Consider the following 11985-nt stretch of genomic DNA (forward strand, 5'->3'; position numbering starts at 1 on the left):
TAGGAAAAGAATAAGAACAAACAAAAAACAAAAAAAAAACAAAAACAAAACAAAAAAAAAGAATAAGAACAAACATGTTCAAATGGTCAAAGATCTATAAGAAGCTGAACACTGCCAAGTGTGGGAGCTCACACATACAGCACAACACTCAGGAGGCTAAGCAGGGGCACGCCACACAAGTCTGAGTCCAGCCTAGACTCAAGTGTGCAATTCTACCTCAAAAATGAGCAGAGAGGGAGGAAAAGGATGTTCTGTATCATTCAGCATCATTAGTCTGCAGAACAAACAAATTATTATTTTATGTATATGTGTGGGGCCTATGAGACAGGGTGTTGGACCCTCTGGAACTAACTGGAGTGCTAGGTAGTCATGAGCCTGTGTGGGTGCTGGGACTGAACCTGATCCTCTGCAAGAAAATGGCTGAGTCATCCCGAGCCTCTGAGCATCACTTTCTTAGTGGTGAGAAGTCACATCCCTGTATCCTTTTCCCTTTCTTCAGTGCTGGGGAGGAAACCCAGGGCCTCAAGCTTGCTTGGGAGGGCCTCTCGCCTTTTCCTGAGCTCCACCGTCAGTGCTCTTCTGCAGACTAATGATGCTGAATGCTACAGAACATCTTTTTCCTCCCAGCACCCACACAAAGGCTCACAATCACCTATAACTGCAGTTAGTTCCAGAGCAACACCCTCTTTTGGTCTGGGTGGGCTCTGGCACGTACATATACTTAGGCATGGCACACACACACATATACACATAAAATATAATTTGTTGGTCTGTCTGAGACAGTGTTTCATTATGTAGCTAACTGGCCTGGAACTCACTAGGCAGACTAGTCTGGTCTTGAACCCACAAAGATCCACCTGTCTCTATATTCTGAGTTCTGCGATTAAAGGCATGGGCCACCATACCTAGCCTTAGGGGGTAAAAAAAGAACTGAAACCACAGACACTAACCAGTGTGGGTGTGAATGAAGAAACTTAGAACAGCCAGGCCTGGCTAGTGGGTGGACCTGTAAACCAGCACAGGGCTTTGGGAAACAATGTGACAGTTCCTTTAAAAATGTAAATAGCTGAGCCAGCACCATTTGTTGAAAGGTTCAATTCCCCACTGTAGGGGAATGCCAGGGCCAAGAAGGGGGAGAGGGTGGGGTGGTGAGTAGGGGGAGTGGGGAGGGAGCAGGGTTTGGTTTTTTTGTTTGTTTTCCTTTGGGGGGGTTCTTGTTTTCGGAGGGGAAACTGGGAAAGCAGATATCATATGACATGTAAATAAAGAAAATATCTAATAAAAAAATGTAAATAGTTGCCCCCACAGTGGTGGCCCAGGCCTTTAATCCCACCACTTGGGAGGCAGAGGCAGGCAGATTTCTGAGTTCGAGGCTAGCCAAGGACAGAGTGAGTTCCAGGACTACACAGAGAAACCCTGTCTCAAAAATGCCAAAAAAAAAAGTAAATAATTATTCAACCAGTGCAGTTTCACTCCTAGGTATACATTCAAAAAAACTGAAAACACAGCCTCAAGAAGAAGAAGAAGAAGAAGAAGAAGAAGAAGAAGAAGAAGAAGAAGAAGAAGAAGAAGAAGAAGAAGAAGAAGAAGAAGAAGAAGAAGAAGAAGAAGAAGAAGAGGAGGAAGAGGAGGAGGAGGAGGAGGAAGAGGAGGAGGAGGAGGAGGAGGAGGAGGAAGAGGAAGAAGAAGACTTGTTCACAATACTACCGGTGTAGCTTGCGGGTAAAGCACCTGCCTAGCATGCAGTATGCATGAGGCACTGGGGCCAAACCTCCAGAACAGTAAAAGGAAAATGACAAAATTATGCTAAGGGAAAAACTGTCTCACACACACCACCACCACCACCAACAACAACAACAACAACAACAAAGCTCTGGTTCTATTTATATGAGTGACCAGAATGCGAACCTATAGAGACAAAGTAACTTTGTAGCTGCAGAGGGCTGAAGGGAATGCGGGATTTGGGGAAATGAAGACTAAGTACTGATGGGGACAAGATTAGAGTGGGGGTGGGGGGCCTGAACAGATGGCTCAGATGTCAAAAGCACTTGCTGCTCTTTGCAGAGGACCTGAATTGGTTCTCAGCACCACAACTAGCTGTTCTGTTCCAGTGGACCCAAAGTCTTCCAGCCTCCAAGGGCTCCTGCACACATGTAGTGCACATACACTTCAGGCAAGCATGCAGATACACAAACAAATAATCTAAAAGAGATTTGGGGGATAAAAATATCGTAAGCGCCCCAGTGACTATTAACGCCTTTCAAGGTTTCAGTTAACAAAGGAGGACAGAATGAAGAGTCCAGCTCTCTCTCAGTTCTCCCTCCCACCCAGGGTTCTACCCCTTCCAAGGACTTCTAAAGCCCCGACCTTCTCCAGATCATGAGAAGCCAAAAGTACATAAGTGAGAATGGGTTGTGCAGAGCAATCCCCGCTCCATCTCTGTATAAGGTGGTTATGGCCAGAACTACTTTAAACTATACAACTGCCTCCCTTTATCTCTCTTGTTAAAAAAGAAACCACAACAGAATTCTAGGTGTGCATCCAAACTCTAGTCCCAGTACGCCATTAAATCATGTATCTCTAGCACTCAAGCTGAGGCCAAATAAGACCCAAGTTCTAAATTGTATCCAGTGAAATGAGATAAATGGGACAAGTTCTTAGAGTAGGAAAGTAGGTAACATTGTTCTCCACTACCCAGAACCCACTGCTCTTGATGTGCCGACCATCACCTTGGTGTTCGCTCTGACAATCCCCATACCCATTTTGGTCCAAGGGTTTGGAGTGGGTGTCAATCACTGCTGTATCACATGGGCATATGCACATCATGGATGCAAGCTTGGTAAATACGCTCCTCTGGTCCTAACGACCAGTTCAGATTGCACTAACAATCAAGTCAGTTCAATGAGAAGAGGATCTAAGACCTCTGCTCCAGCCAGGCCCTAAGGCTGTTTCTAGTGACGGTCAGCCCAGAACTCTCATCACCAGCTATAAGGAAAAAGTCTGCCCAAGCAAGAGCTGAACACACCGCAGCTAGAAGTGAAACAGGGGAGACAAGGCTGGCGCCAGGATTGGTTCTTCTATCTTTGACTTCACTAACACCCACCCTCCTCCATTTGCCTTCTTCAACGAGTTCAGTTTGACCTTCTAAACTGAAAGGAGTCCTCATCTGTACACTGGATGGATGGCACTGAAATTCTACCACTTCTGGAAGACGCCCTTCCTCTCAGTCTACCATCTGATGTTCACAGACCACCCCCAAAACTGTGACTATGGATCCAGCCATGACTGTGGTATGGTCCTCAAGCTTCCTCCTAACCCTTGACATTACATCATTATCCACTTGCCTGACCTTATTTCCAGAAGAAAACGTCCAGGAAGGTCTACCCACGTGGACAATTACCCACACCACCCTCCACCGTGCATATATAAACTTCTTGGTCGCACTAAACACGCCATGACAAGACCAAGGCTAGGTCAAGGTAGGCTTGAGATCTGTCCACTCACAAAAACAAGCATAATATGATCAGAATTTCCTAAGTCTGGCTGTGGTGCCTCGTGTGTTCATTCAAGACTCAACTGGTCTGAGATGATGGGCTAGCCTCTGTGCATCACCACAGAGTTTAAATTCTGGTTTTGTGTATTTATCATCTCCCGCTTTAAAGAACTAAGTGTGTCTGGTTCGGGTGCGGGGGAATAAACTAAAATATGTTCAACAAGAGTCTGAGAACTATCTTCTCACTTCCTGTGTCCACGAAGAACCCAGAGCAGGCTCCAGGTGGATTTTCCGGAAGGTTATGCCTATCTGTTTCCTGATACAGCCCCGGAGACCATTTGGGTGGGAAGGGCCTCAGGGCTGCCTGTCTCTGTGCGGAGTTTGAATCAAGAGGTAAAATGCAGTCATCAGAATGATCAGGGTTGTAACTTTAGATTGCCACCGTGGAGGAAGGGTGAGGGCAGGGGCACAATCACTTCTGGGTACCCGGGGTGGATCCAAGAGGGACCAACTTCCTGCAACAGCAGGGCCTCCCCTCAGGGTCGGGAGTGGTGAGGATCGCCGCCTTCCCAGGACCGGCGAGGCAGTTCCTCGGACACACGGGTCCCTGGACGGGCTCCGAGCGCCCGGAGGTACCCGGGGGCCCCGCCGGAAGCGAGCTGAGTCCTGCCGGGTGCACAGATCGGTCTCCGGTTCCCGCTCGGGCAGCTCCCGCTAGCGGAGCCATCCCCGGATGGCCGCGGGCCCGTGGCTCCTCGCCCTCTCTTCCCTACCCTCCCGGGTGTGCAGCTCGCGCGCAGGGCGCCGGACGCCGGCCAGCCGGCACTGTCCCCTCACCTTACTCGCGGCGGCTTTCTGGAGGCTGCCATTCGGCGGTGACGTCCCCCAGCCCACGTCAGGGGAGCGCAGACCAGCTGATCACACACGGCCAGGCGCGCGCACCGGGCAGGCCACGCCCTCCTCTGTGGCGTGCTCACGCAGAGACTCCGCCCCGCCGTAAACCCCGCCCGTTCACCGGAGTGGGCGTGGCCGTGTCGGAATTCCGAAACCTTTGGGCTGTTGCTTGGAGAGGGGGGTGGGTGTTCTGTGCAACCAGTTGGGAGAAGCGCCGGTCAGTCAGCACCTCTTCCTCTCCGTTTAAGAGGAAGGAGAGGAGATTTGCCAGCTAAGGAAGCTGCATACTTCTCCTGTTTGTTCCAGCTTTTAGGTCGGCTAAGACGACAGAGTCGTGGCCAGCTCGGCAAGAACCTATTTTCGGGTCCTGGAGACACTGACAGGATCAGGATATAACTTGCTGAGACCTTAGAGATGTCCCCCAAATGATCTTTCCAAACAGCTTCAAAACTTACTGCTCACTTCACTTCACTTGGGTAACGACCGGGCGTTAAAGCATCCACACCTAGCTCCTAACCCCATGTACAAACAAAAAACATTCTTCGCGTAGGGCTTTTTCATCTCAATCGGTGGCTATTCCATGTTGTAAGGGCAAAAATCTTAATGTAATCGCTGCCTTTTTCCCAGTCCATGCCGCATCTGCCCTAGATGCGCCTGATCCTGTCTTCATAGTAGATCCGCAGCCCCACCCCCTTCACACGTCACCTACGGGACTGGCGCGCATCACTTCCACCTCACCTGTGTGACGCCTGCATTAGAAGCCAGAACCTACCCTGTCGCCTGGGAGGAAAGCCTCTGGGCCTGGCTGGAGGATTGTCTTGATTGTGTTATTTAAGACAGGCAGACCCACTCCCTAAACAGAGGATCCTAGACTGTATAAAATCAGTGAAAATGACCTGAGGACCAGCATGAATACATTACTCCCTCCCCTTGACTGATTCCCTGACTAGATGAACTGGAACTGTAAGCCAAAGAAACCCTTTACCCCTCAAATTCCTTTTGTCAGAATGTATCACAACAACGGGGGAAAAGAAACTAAGACAGTCCCCATTTTATTCAGGGTGGAACACTTTTATTTTTTATTTATTGGTTTTTTTCAGACAGGGTTTCTCTGTGTAGCCCTGGCTGCCCTGGAACTCACTCTGTAGATCAGGCCGGCCTTGAACTCAGAAATCCTCCTGCCTCTGCCTCCCAAGTGCTGGGATTAAAGTGCTGGGATTCACTGCCCCCCAGGGTGAAACTCTTAATCACAGGTCACAGGTCACTTCACTCCACCTAAGCTGGCCTTCCCTATCTTGGACACTCGCAGTCCCTCCTCAATGAAACCTGCTTAAAGCTGTAAACGGCTTGAACACATCCAGGCCCCCCCAGAGCCTGCTCCTTTCCTACAACTTCTACTGTTGTTCACAGGAGTTTATCTTCTGAAGAAGTCTGCCCGATTTCTCTCTACCCTGCACACATACTATAGCCGTCAGTGCAGGAGTTGTTTCTGTTGCTTAAAAATGGGCAGTAGCAGCCAGGGAGTGGTGGTGCACGCCTTTAATCCCAGCGCTTGGGAGGCAGAGGCAGGAGGATTTCTGAGTTCAAGGCCAGCCTGGTCTACAAAGTGAGTTCCAGGACAGCCAAGGCTACACAGAGAAACCCTGTCTCGAAAAAACCAAAAAAAAGGGGTGGGGGCAGTAGCTGACAGTCATCCTCACGTGTTTGCTGCAGAAATAAATGTCCCCAGATTGCACACTTCTCAGGCACAGTGGCTCTCTTGTTCATTGTCATGTCCCTAGTGCTTAGAATAACACCTGGCACTGAATGAAAGTGAGCACCTGTTTTAAAAGCTGAGCTGCGTCCCATCCCACGTCGACCTTGGTGAAGTCCTAATACACTTGTGTCAGAAGGGCTCTGCTGTCCTGGAGGGCTGAAAGTCCCAGTTAGCATTAGGTTAGCACCTAGACGAGCCAGGAAAGAATGTGTGTAATACAGCATGTCTGTTCATTGCCTCAAGCTTGTGGAGCCAAAAAGAGACTGTAAACAAAGGGACTGACTCCTGCCCACGCCCAAAAGAATAACAAGAGAGAAATCTGGCAGTGCCAGCAGAATTATAACTTATAATAAGTGAGACCAAAAGGCAGAGCGCAATCATAGTAGTAATTGGCAAGGAGAAAGGAGCTGCCTCAGAATGTATGTCATTGATTTCTGAGGGGAGCGAAAGAAGCACTGGGTAGTCCCTGAACTAGACTTGAGCTCTTGTTTGCAAGACAGCGAAGCCACCTTCATGGTCTTCAAGTTCTTTCAGGAAGTCTCAAGAAGGAGACTCTAAAAACAGGAAGGGTTAATTGTGATTTTTCTGGTTCTGCAGACCTCATGTAGGTAGACACACTGACGCTGGACTAAACCCGATCTGTCTAGCCCACGACAACCCAATGAACCAAGCAACTATTCGTGCTCATTTTACTAGCTGCAAAGCCGGTGGTGCGTGCCTTTAATCCCAGCCCTTGGCAGGCAGAGGCAGGCGGATTTCTGAGTTCGAGGCCAGCCTGGTCTACAGAGTGAGTTCCAGGACAGCCAGGGCTATACAGAGAAACCCTGTATAAAAACCAAAACAAAAACAAAAAAACAAAACAAACAAACAAACAAAAAACCCTGGGGCTTTCAGCAGTCAACGTTCATTGCCAGTGGCGTAGGGAGCCCTGGGACTTGGGGCTGGGGGGCGGGTCTTGTCCTGAGATTCTGAGATTGACAGGAGTACGGTTGTTCCCCTCCTGCCCCGGGAAACTCAGACCCAGGTAGTCCTGTGCCCTACCTTTGCCTCCCCCCACTCCCCCACCTCCCACCCCAAGGTCATCTGGTAGTCGCACTAGGCTTCCTCGCTCTCCTGAAAAGGTCGCGCTGAGCATCACCCGGAATTCCTGCCTGCGCTGTGATTTTCATTGTCTAGTAGCTCAAAGACTTTGGGCAGTTGCCTTTCTGGCTCCTCTTCCTCCTGAGCATAATGATTAATTAAAATGGCATCATCTAAGAGCAGACAGGTTCCTACTTCGATATGACTAACATCCTTATTTTTTACAAAGAAGAATCTGGACACATGGTGCAAACAGGGAGAATGCCATGTGAACATGAAGGGAGAGATCAGAGCCACGCACCTGCAAGCCAAGCACAATGGTTGCCAGCAAGCCATCCAGAGCCAAGAGAGAAAGAAGTACGAATAGATTACCCTTCAAGGAAAAAAATAAAAATCAAAAATGTCCTCATAGAGACCTTGATCTTACAAGTCGAGGCTCCGAACTTTCAGGGGTTTTAGCCACCAGTTTATGACAGTTTGCTATGAAAGTTCTAGAAAACTAACATGACGCAAGTTCTAAAAGTGTGTGCTTTGTAGCCTATTGTTTTGGACACCCACCATTTATTTATTCTGATAACCAAGCTATCCATGGAGCTCAATGTCACTCCCGCCCCGACTCCTCCGTTTTCAGTCTGTGTGGTCCAGGTGATATTTGAATCCCAAAGAGGACTGTGTGGCCCAGACATAAAACCACAATAATGGGTGCAGAGATTGCTAAGAAACCAGTAAACACAGTAAGGTTCGAATGATAAGGCTGGAATGGGACCTTGCTCTCATCTGCCAGGCAGCAGCAGAGGCAATGCTCCTGAACGGCTGGCTCTGTGTGCAGCCTTCCAGTGGTACCGAGGCAGCAGAAGGAAGCAAGGGCAAAAGGGAGAACCAGAGCTCTTGACAGCACCTGCGCTCTGAGCCTGCTGGGCCTTGGACTCCATCTCCCAGTACACTCTTCAGATGTCAGCCAAAATGTTCCTTTGCTTCTTAAGTCATTTTGACATGGGTTTTCTGTCGCTTGAGGTCAAAAGTGCTCCTTCTGACTCATTTAAGTAATCATTTGCACAGATGAATTTTATGCATGAGTCATTACAGCTTTATTAGCAGTTTTGAAGTAATAAATGAAAAAAATTATATAAAACAACATAACATCCATTTTCATAATAACATGGCGGTAGATTTAGATACAAACTGTTACAGTGTAAATGCTTTTTCAGGATAAAAGCTAAATGATCTACATAGTGTCTTGGAGCATTTATCAAGATGCTGGCAGGAACGGAAACCGTTTCCATCTTCCCTCCTTGGTTTTTTTTTTTCATTTTTCTTTGTTTCTTTCTTCTTTTTGTTGTTGTTGTTTGTCTTGCTGTTGTTTCCTCTTTTTTTTTTTTTTTTTTCCTATGCTGGGGTTAAGGAAATAAAACCCAAGAAAAGTCAGGTGGTGGTGGCCCACGCCTTTAATCCCAGCACTCCGGAAGCAGATGCAGGCAGGTTTCTGAGTTCAAGATCAGCCTGGTCTACAGGGTGCATTCTAGTACAGTCAGGGATACACAGAGAAATTCTGTCTCGAAAAACCAATTAAGGGGGCTGGAGAGATGACTCAGGGGTTAAGAGCACTGACTGCTCTTCTGAAGGTCCTGAGTTCAAATCCCAGCAACCACATGGTGGTTCACAACCATCCATAATGAGATCTGACACCCTCTTCTGGTGCGTCTACACCAGCTACAGTGTACTTAGATATAATAATAAATACATCTTTAAAAAAAAAAAAGAAAACCAATTAAACAACAAAAGGATAGATAGATAGATATAGATAGATAGATAGATAGATAGATAGATAGATGATAGGCAGGCAGACAGACAAACAGGCAGACAGGTAGGTCTGGCTAGAGAGATAGTTCACAACAAAGACATGTGCCTCAAAGCCAGACAACCTGAGTTTGAACCTGGGACCAGCTTAATGGAAGGAGAAAATGAATCCTTCTAAGTTGTTCTCTGACCTCCACACAGACCCAGTGGCACATGCACATGTACACACATACATTAACATTTTTTTGTTGTTGTTGTAAAAAGGGCTGGAAATTTAGCTTAGTGGTAGAGTATTTGCCTTGTGTGTATCAGGCCCTGATTTCAATGTCCATTGGTGCGTGCCCCCCCACCCCAATAAAAGTAAGTGCCTCTCACTCTGCCCTTCTCTTTGGGAGGCAGAATGGGAGAATTTTGCATCTTCCCAATCTAAGCATTCCAATAAATAGTGATTCCTCAGGATTTGAGTTGACAACAGGTTAACATCCTGTCCATGTACTGAGATGGGGACTATGGCAAAATTCCTGCAATAAACTCCTACGTGGAGAGACTTCGAAACTGAAATGTTTGTAGTAGGCAAAATTAAAATACAGTTCCTGAGGATTTCTTTCAAGTTTTTCAAAGGTTTCTAAGTTGTCTAATAAAACTGATGGTTATAGGAGCAACGATGGGTGAGGGAGGGCCTCTCAAATTAATATAATATGATCTCTCTTTTTTTTTTTTGTAAACGTAACTAAAAGATAGGCTTATGGTTACACCCTAGAGAGGAATGAGGGAAGAGCGCCAACTTTCAGAATTGTAGAGTCTGCCAAAACAATGTACTGTAAATTAAGGGTGGGAGAGACTGAGCTTTTGGCTCAGTCCACAATCTACTCACCCTTTGTCTTCAGTGAAAACTGAACTCGGACCTTTTGATATCTGAGTTCCATTTGCTCTTGGCAAAGTTCAGTCCTCTGGTTCAAATAATAATTAAAAAAAAAATTTTTTTAAACCTTATGAGGCCCACAGGGTGTCTTGGACATCAGAGGGTTGAGTAAACAGTACAGAGATGAGCTAAGTGTGAGCAAACCCCAAACCCAGATTAAGTGTATTCTGGAGAAACCCAACCCTCCCGTGCTGGGGGGTGGGGGGGTGGGGGGGCGGTGCGGCGAATGAATTGTCTCTTCCTCTGGGGAGTATCTTTCTTTACAATATTTTATCCTCTTCTCAAGAAGCCTTGCGTCGAGGGGGAGGACTTTGCAGGAAAGGACGTGAGCACATCAAGCTGCTCAGAATGCTGACTTTCGCAGTCCCTTCCTGGTGCCATTTGAACACACGGCTGTGGACAGAGGTAATATGCCGCCAAGAGGAAGAGGTCAGGAGACAATTTCCAGCCCTTGTTCTGTCACTAAATGCAAAGATAACTTTAAAGCAGGCAACCGCGCTTCTCTTCCCTACTCCTTGAACCCTTCGAGAACTTCTGTGCAGCTCTCAAGGCCGATGCAGGGAATCCAAAGTTGGGAGCAATGTTCTGTGTGGGCCTTCTCTGGATTCTTTTGTAACAGCTTCATTGAGGAACTAGTCACAAACCACACGATTATCCTAATTACATTGTGCAGCTCAGTCGGCTTGCGATATTCACAGCCATCACCACAGTCAATTTTAGGCAATGGTGTTCGTGATCCGTACCTTTCGCATTCACTTCCCAGGTCCCGCCCTCATCTTCCACACCCTAGGGAACTGCTAATCACTCTGTATAGGTTTGCCTCATCTGTGCACCGGATATAAATGATATTGGATACCATGAGAGTTTTTAACTGGCCCTTTTCATTTAATATGTCAGTTTTATGGTGTGTGTGTGTGTGTGTGTGTGTGTGTGTGTGTGTGTGTGTGTGTTATTTATATTGTGAGTGTCTGTGTTGGGGTATGTATGCATGAGTGGCAATTCTTCTAAAGGCCAGAAGAGGGCATCAGTTCTCCTAGAGCTGGACTTTCAGGTGATGGTGAACACCCTATGTTAGCAATTGTAAGTTTACCCATGTTGCAACATGTACCAGTTGATTCTTTTTACTTTCAAATGTGCTAAACAGTATCCCATATAATGGAGGGGAGTATCTTTCACCAGTGTGTAAACACTTTTGAAGTTCCCGGTTTGGGGTACATAAATGTAGCGGTCTGAGTGAACATGTACCTCGTAAGCTCAGATGTCCGAACGATTCGGTCCCCAGTTGTTAGAATAGATTTAAGAGGTGTGATCATGAGGGGCTCTAAGATTTCAAAGCCTCTCACCATTCCCAGTGCCTGAGCTCTGATTCCTTGCTTGCGAGCTCTCAGCTTACCACCATCCCAGCCGCCATGCCTGCTGCGTCCCTGCCATATCAGGCTCTGCTCCATCTGATCCCCTCAGCCTAAAGAAGCCATTCTTTCTACTGCTGCTTGACCATGGTGCTTTATCACAGAATAGAAAAGTAACCCAGCTGGTATTGAAATTCATGTACAGCTTTTTAATCGCACATGGATTTCCATCGTTTTAAGTAGATAGCTGGGAAGGTGACATGTTAATCATGTGGCCATGCCACTTAACTCTTTGAGGAAATACTACTCTGTTTTCAAGGATGGTGAGGTCACTTCATGTCCCTAACACCACCCAAGAGCTCCAGCCTCTGTCCTCTCCAACGCTCATTGTTGTGTTTCTTTCTAGCCATCCCGTGGGTGTGAAGTAGTATCTCACTGTGGTTCTGTTTTCTATTTCTGTAACACTACTGATATGCAGCATTTTTTCATAAGCTTATTGATCACATATGTATCTCCCCAGGAAGATATATCTGTTCCCACTCTTGTCCAATTTCAAAGTCAGACTGCTCAGCGTTGTTACTGTCTTGTGATTGTCAGAACTCTTACATTATAAGCATTCTTTATATATTTTAGATGCAAATCTCCTATCAAGTATATGATTTGCAAAGAATGTGCTCCCATAAATTGTTGTTAG

General features: G+C 46.9%; 1 protein-coding gene across 2 annotated transcripts in view; it reads right to left on the reverse strand.

Annotated features, from left to right (window-relative positions):
- Positions 1-5074, reverse strand: part of Xpnpep1 (X-prolyl aminopeptidase 1) — a 55772-nt gene extending 50698 nt beyond the window's left edge. For both annotated transcript variants that reach the window (XM_031390648.1, XM_031390647.1), the window contains exon 1: positions 4331-5074. Coding sequence is in view for 1 of the 2 variants with exons in the window: in XM_031390647.1 (XP_031246507.1) it covers positions 4331-4362 (32 nt within the window). In the remaining variant the exon portion in view is untranslated. The remainder of the gene's footprint in view (positions 1-4330) is intronic.
- Positions 5075-11985: the final 6911 nt, after the last annotated feature.

This window comes from Mastomys coucha, unplaced genomic scaffold (genome assembly GCF_008632895.1).
Source record: "Mastomys coucha isolate ucsf_1 unplaced genomic scaffold, UCSF_Mcou_1 pScaffold21, whole genome shotgun sequence".
Lineage (NCBI taxonomy): Eukaryota > Metazoa > Chordata > Mammalia > Rodentia > Muridae > Mastomys > Mastomys coucha.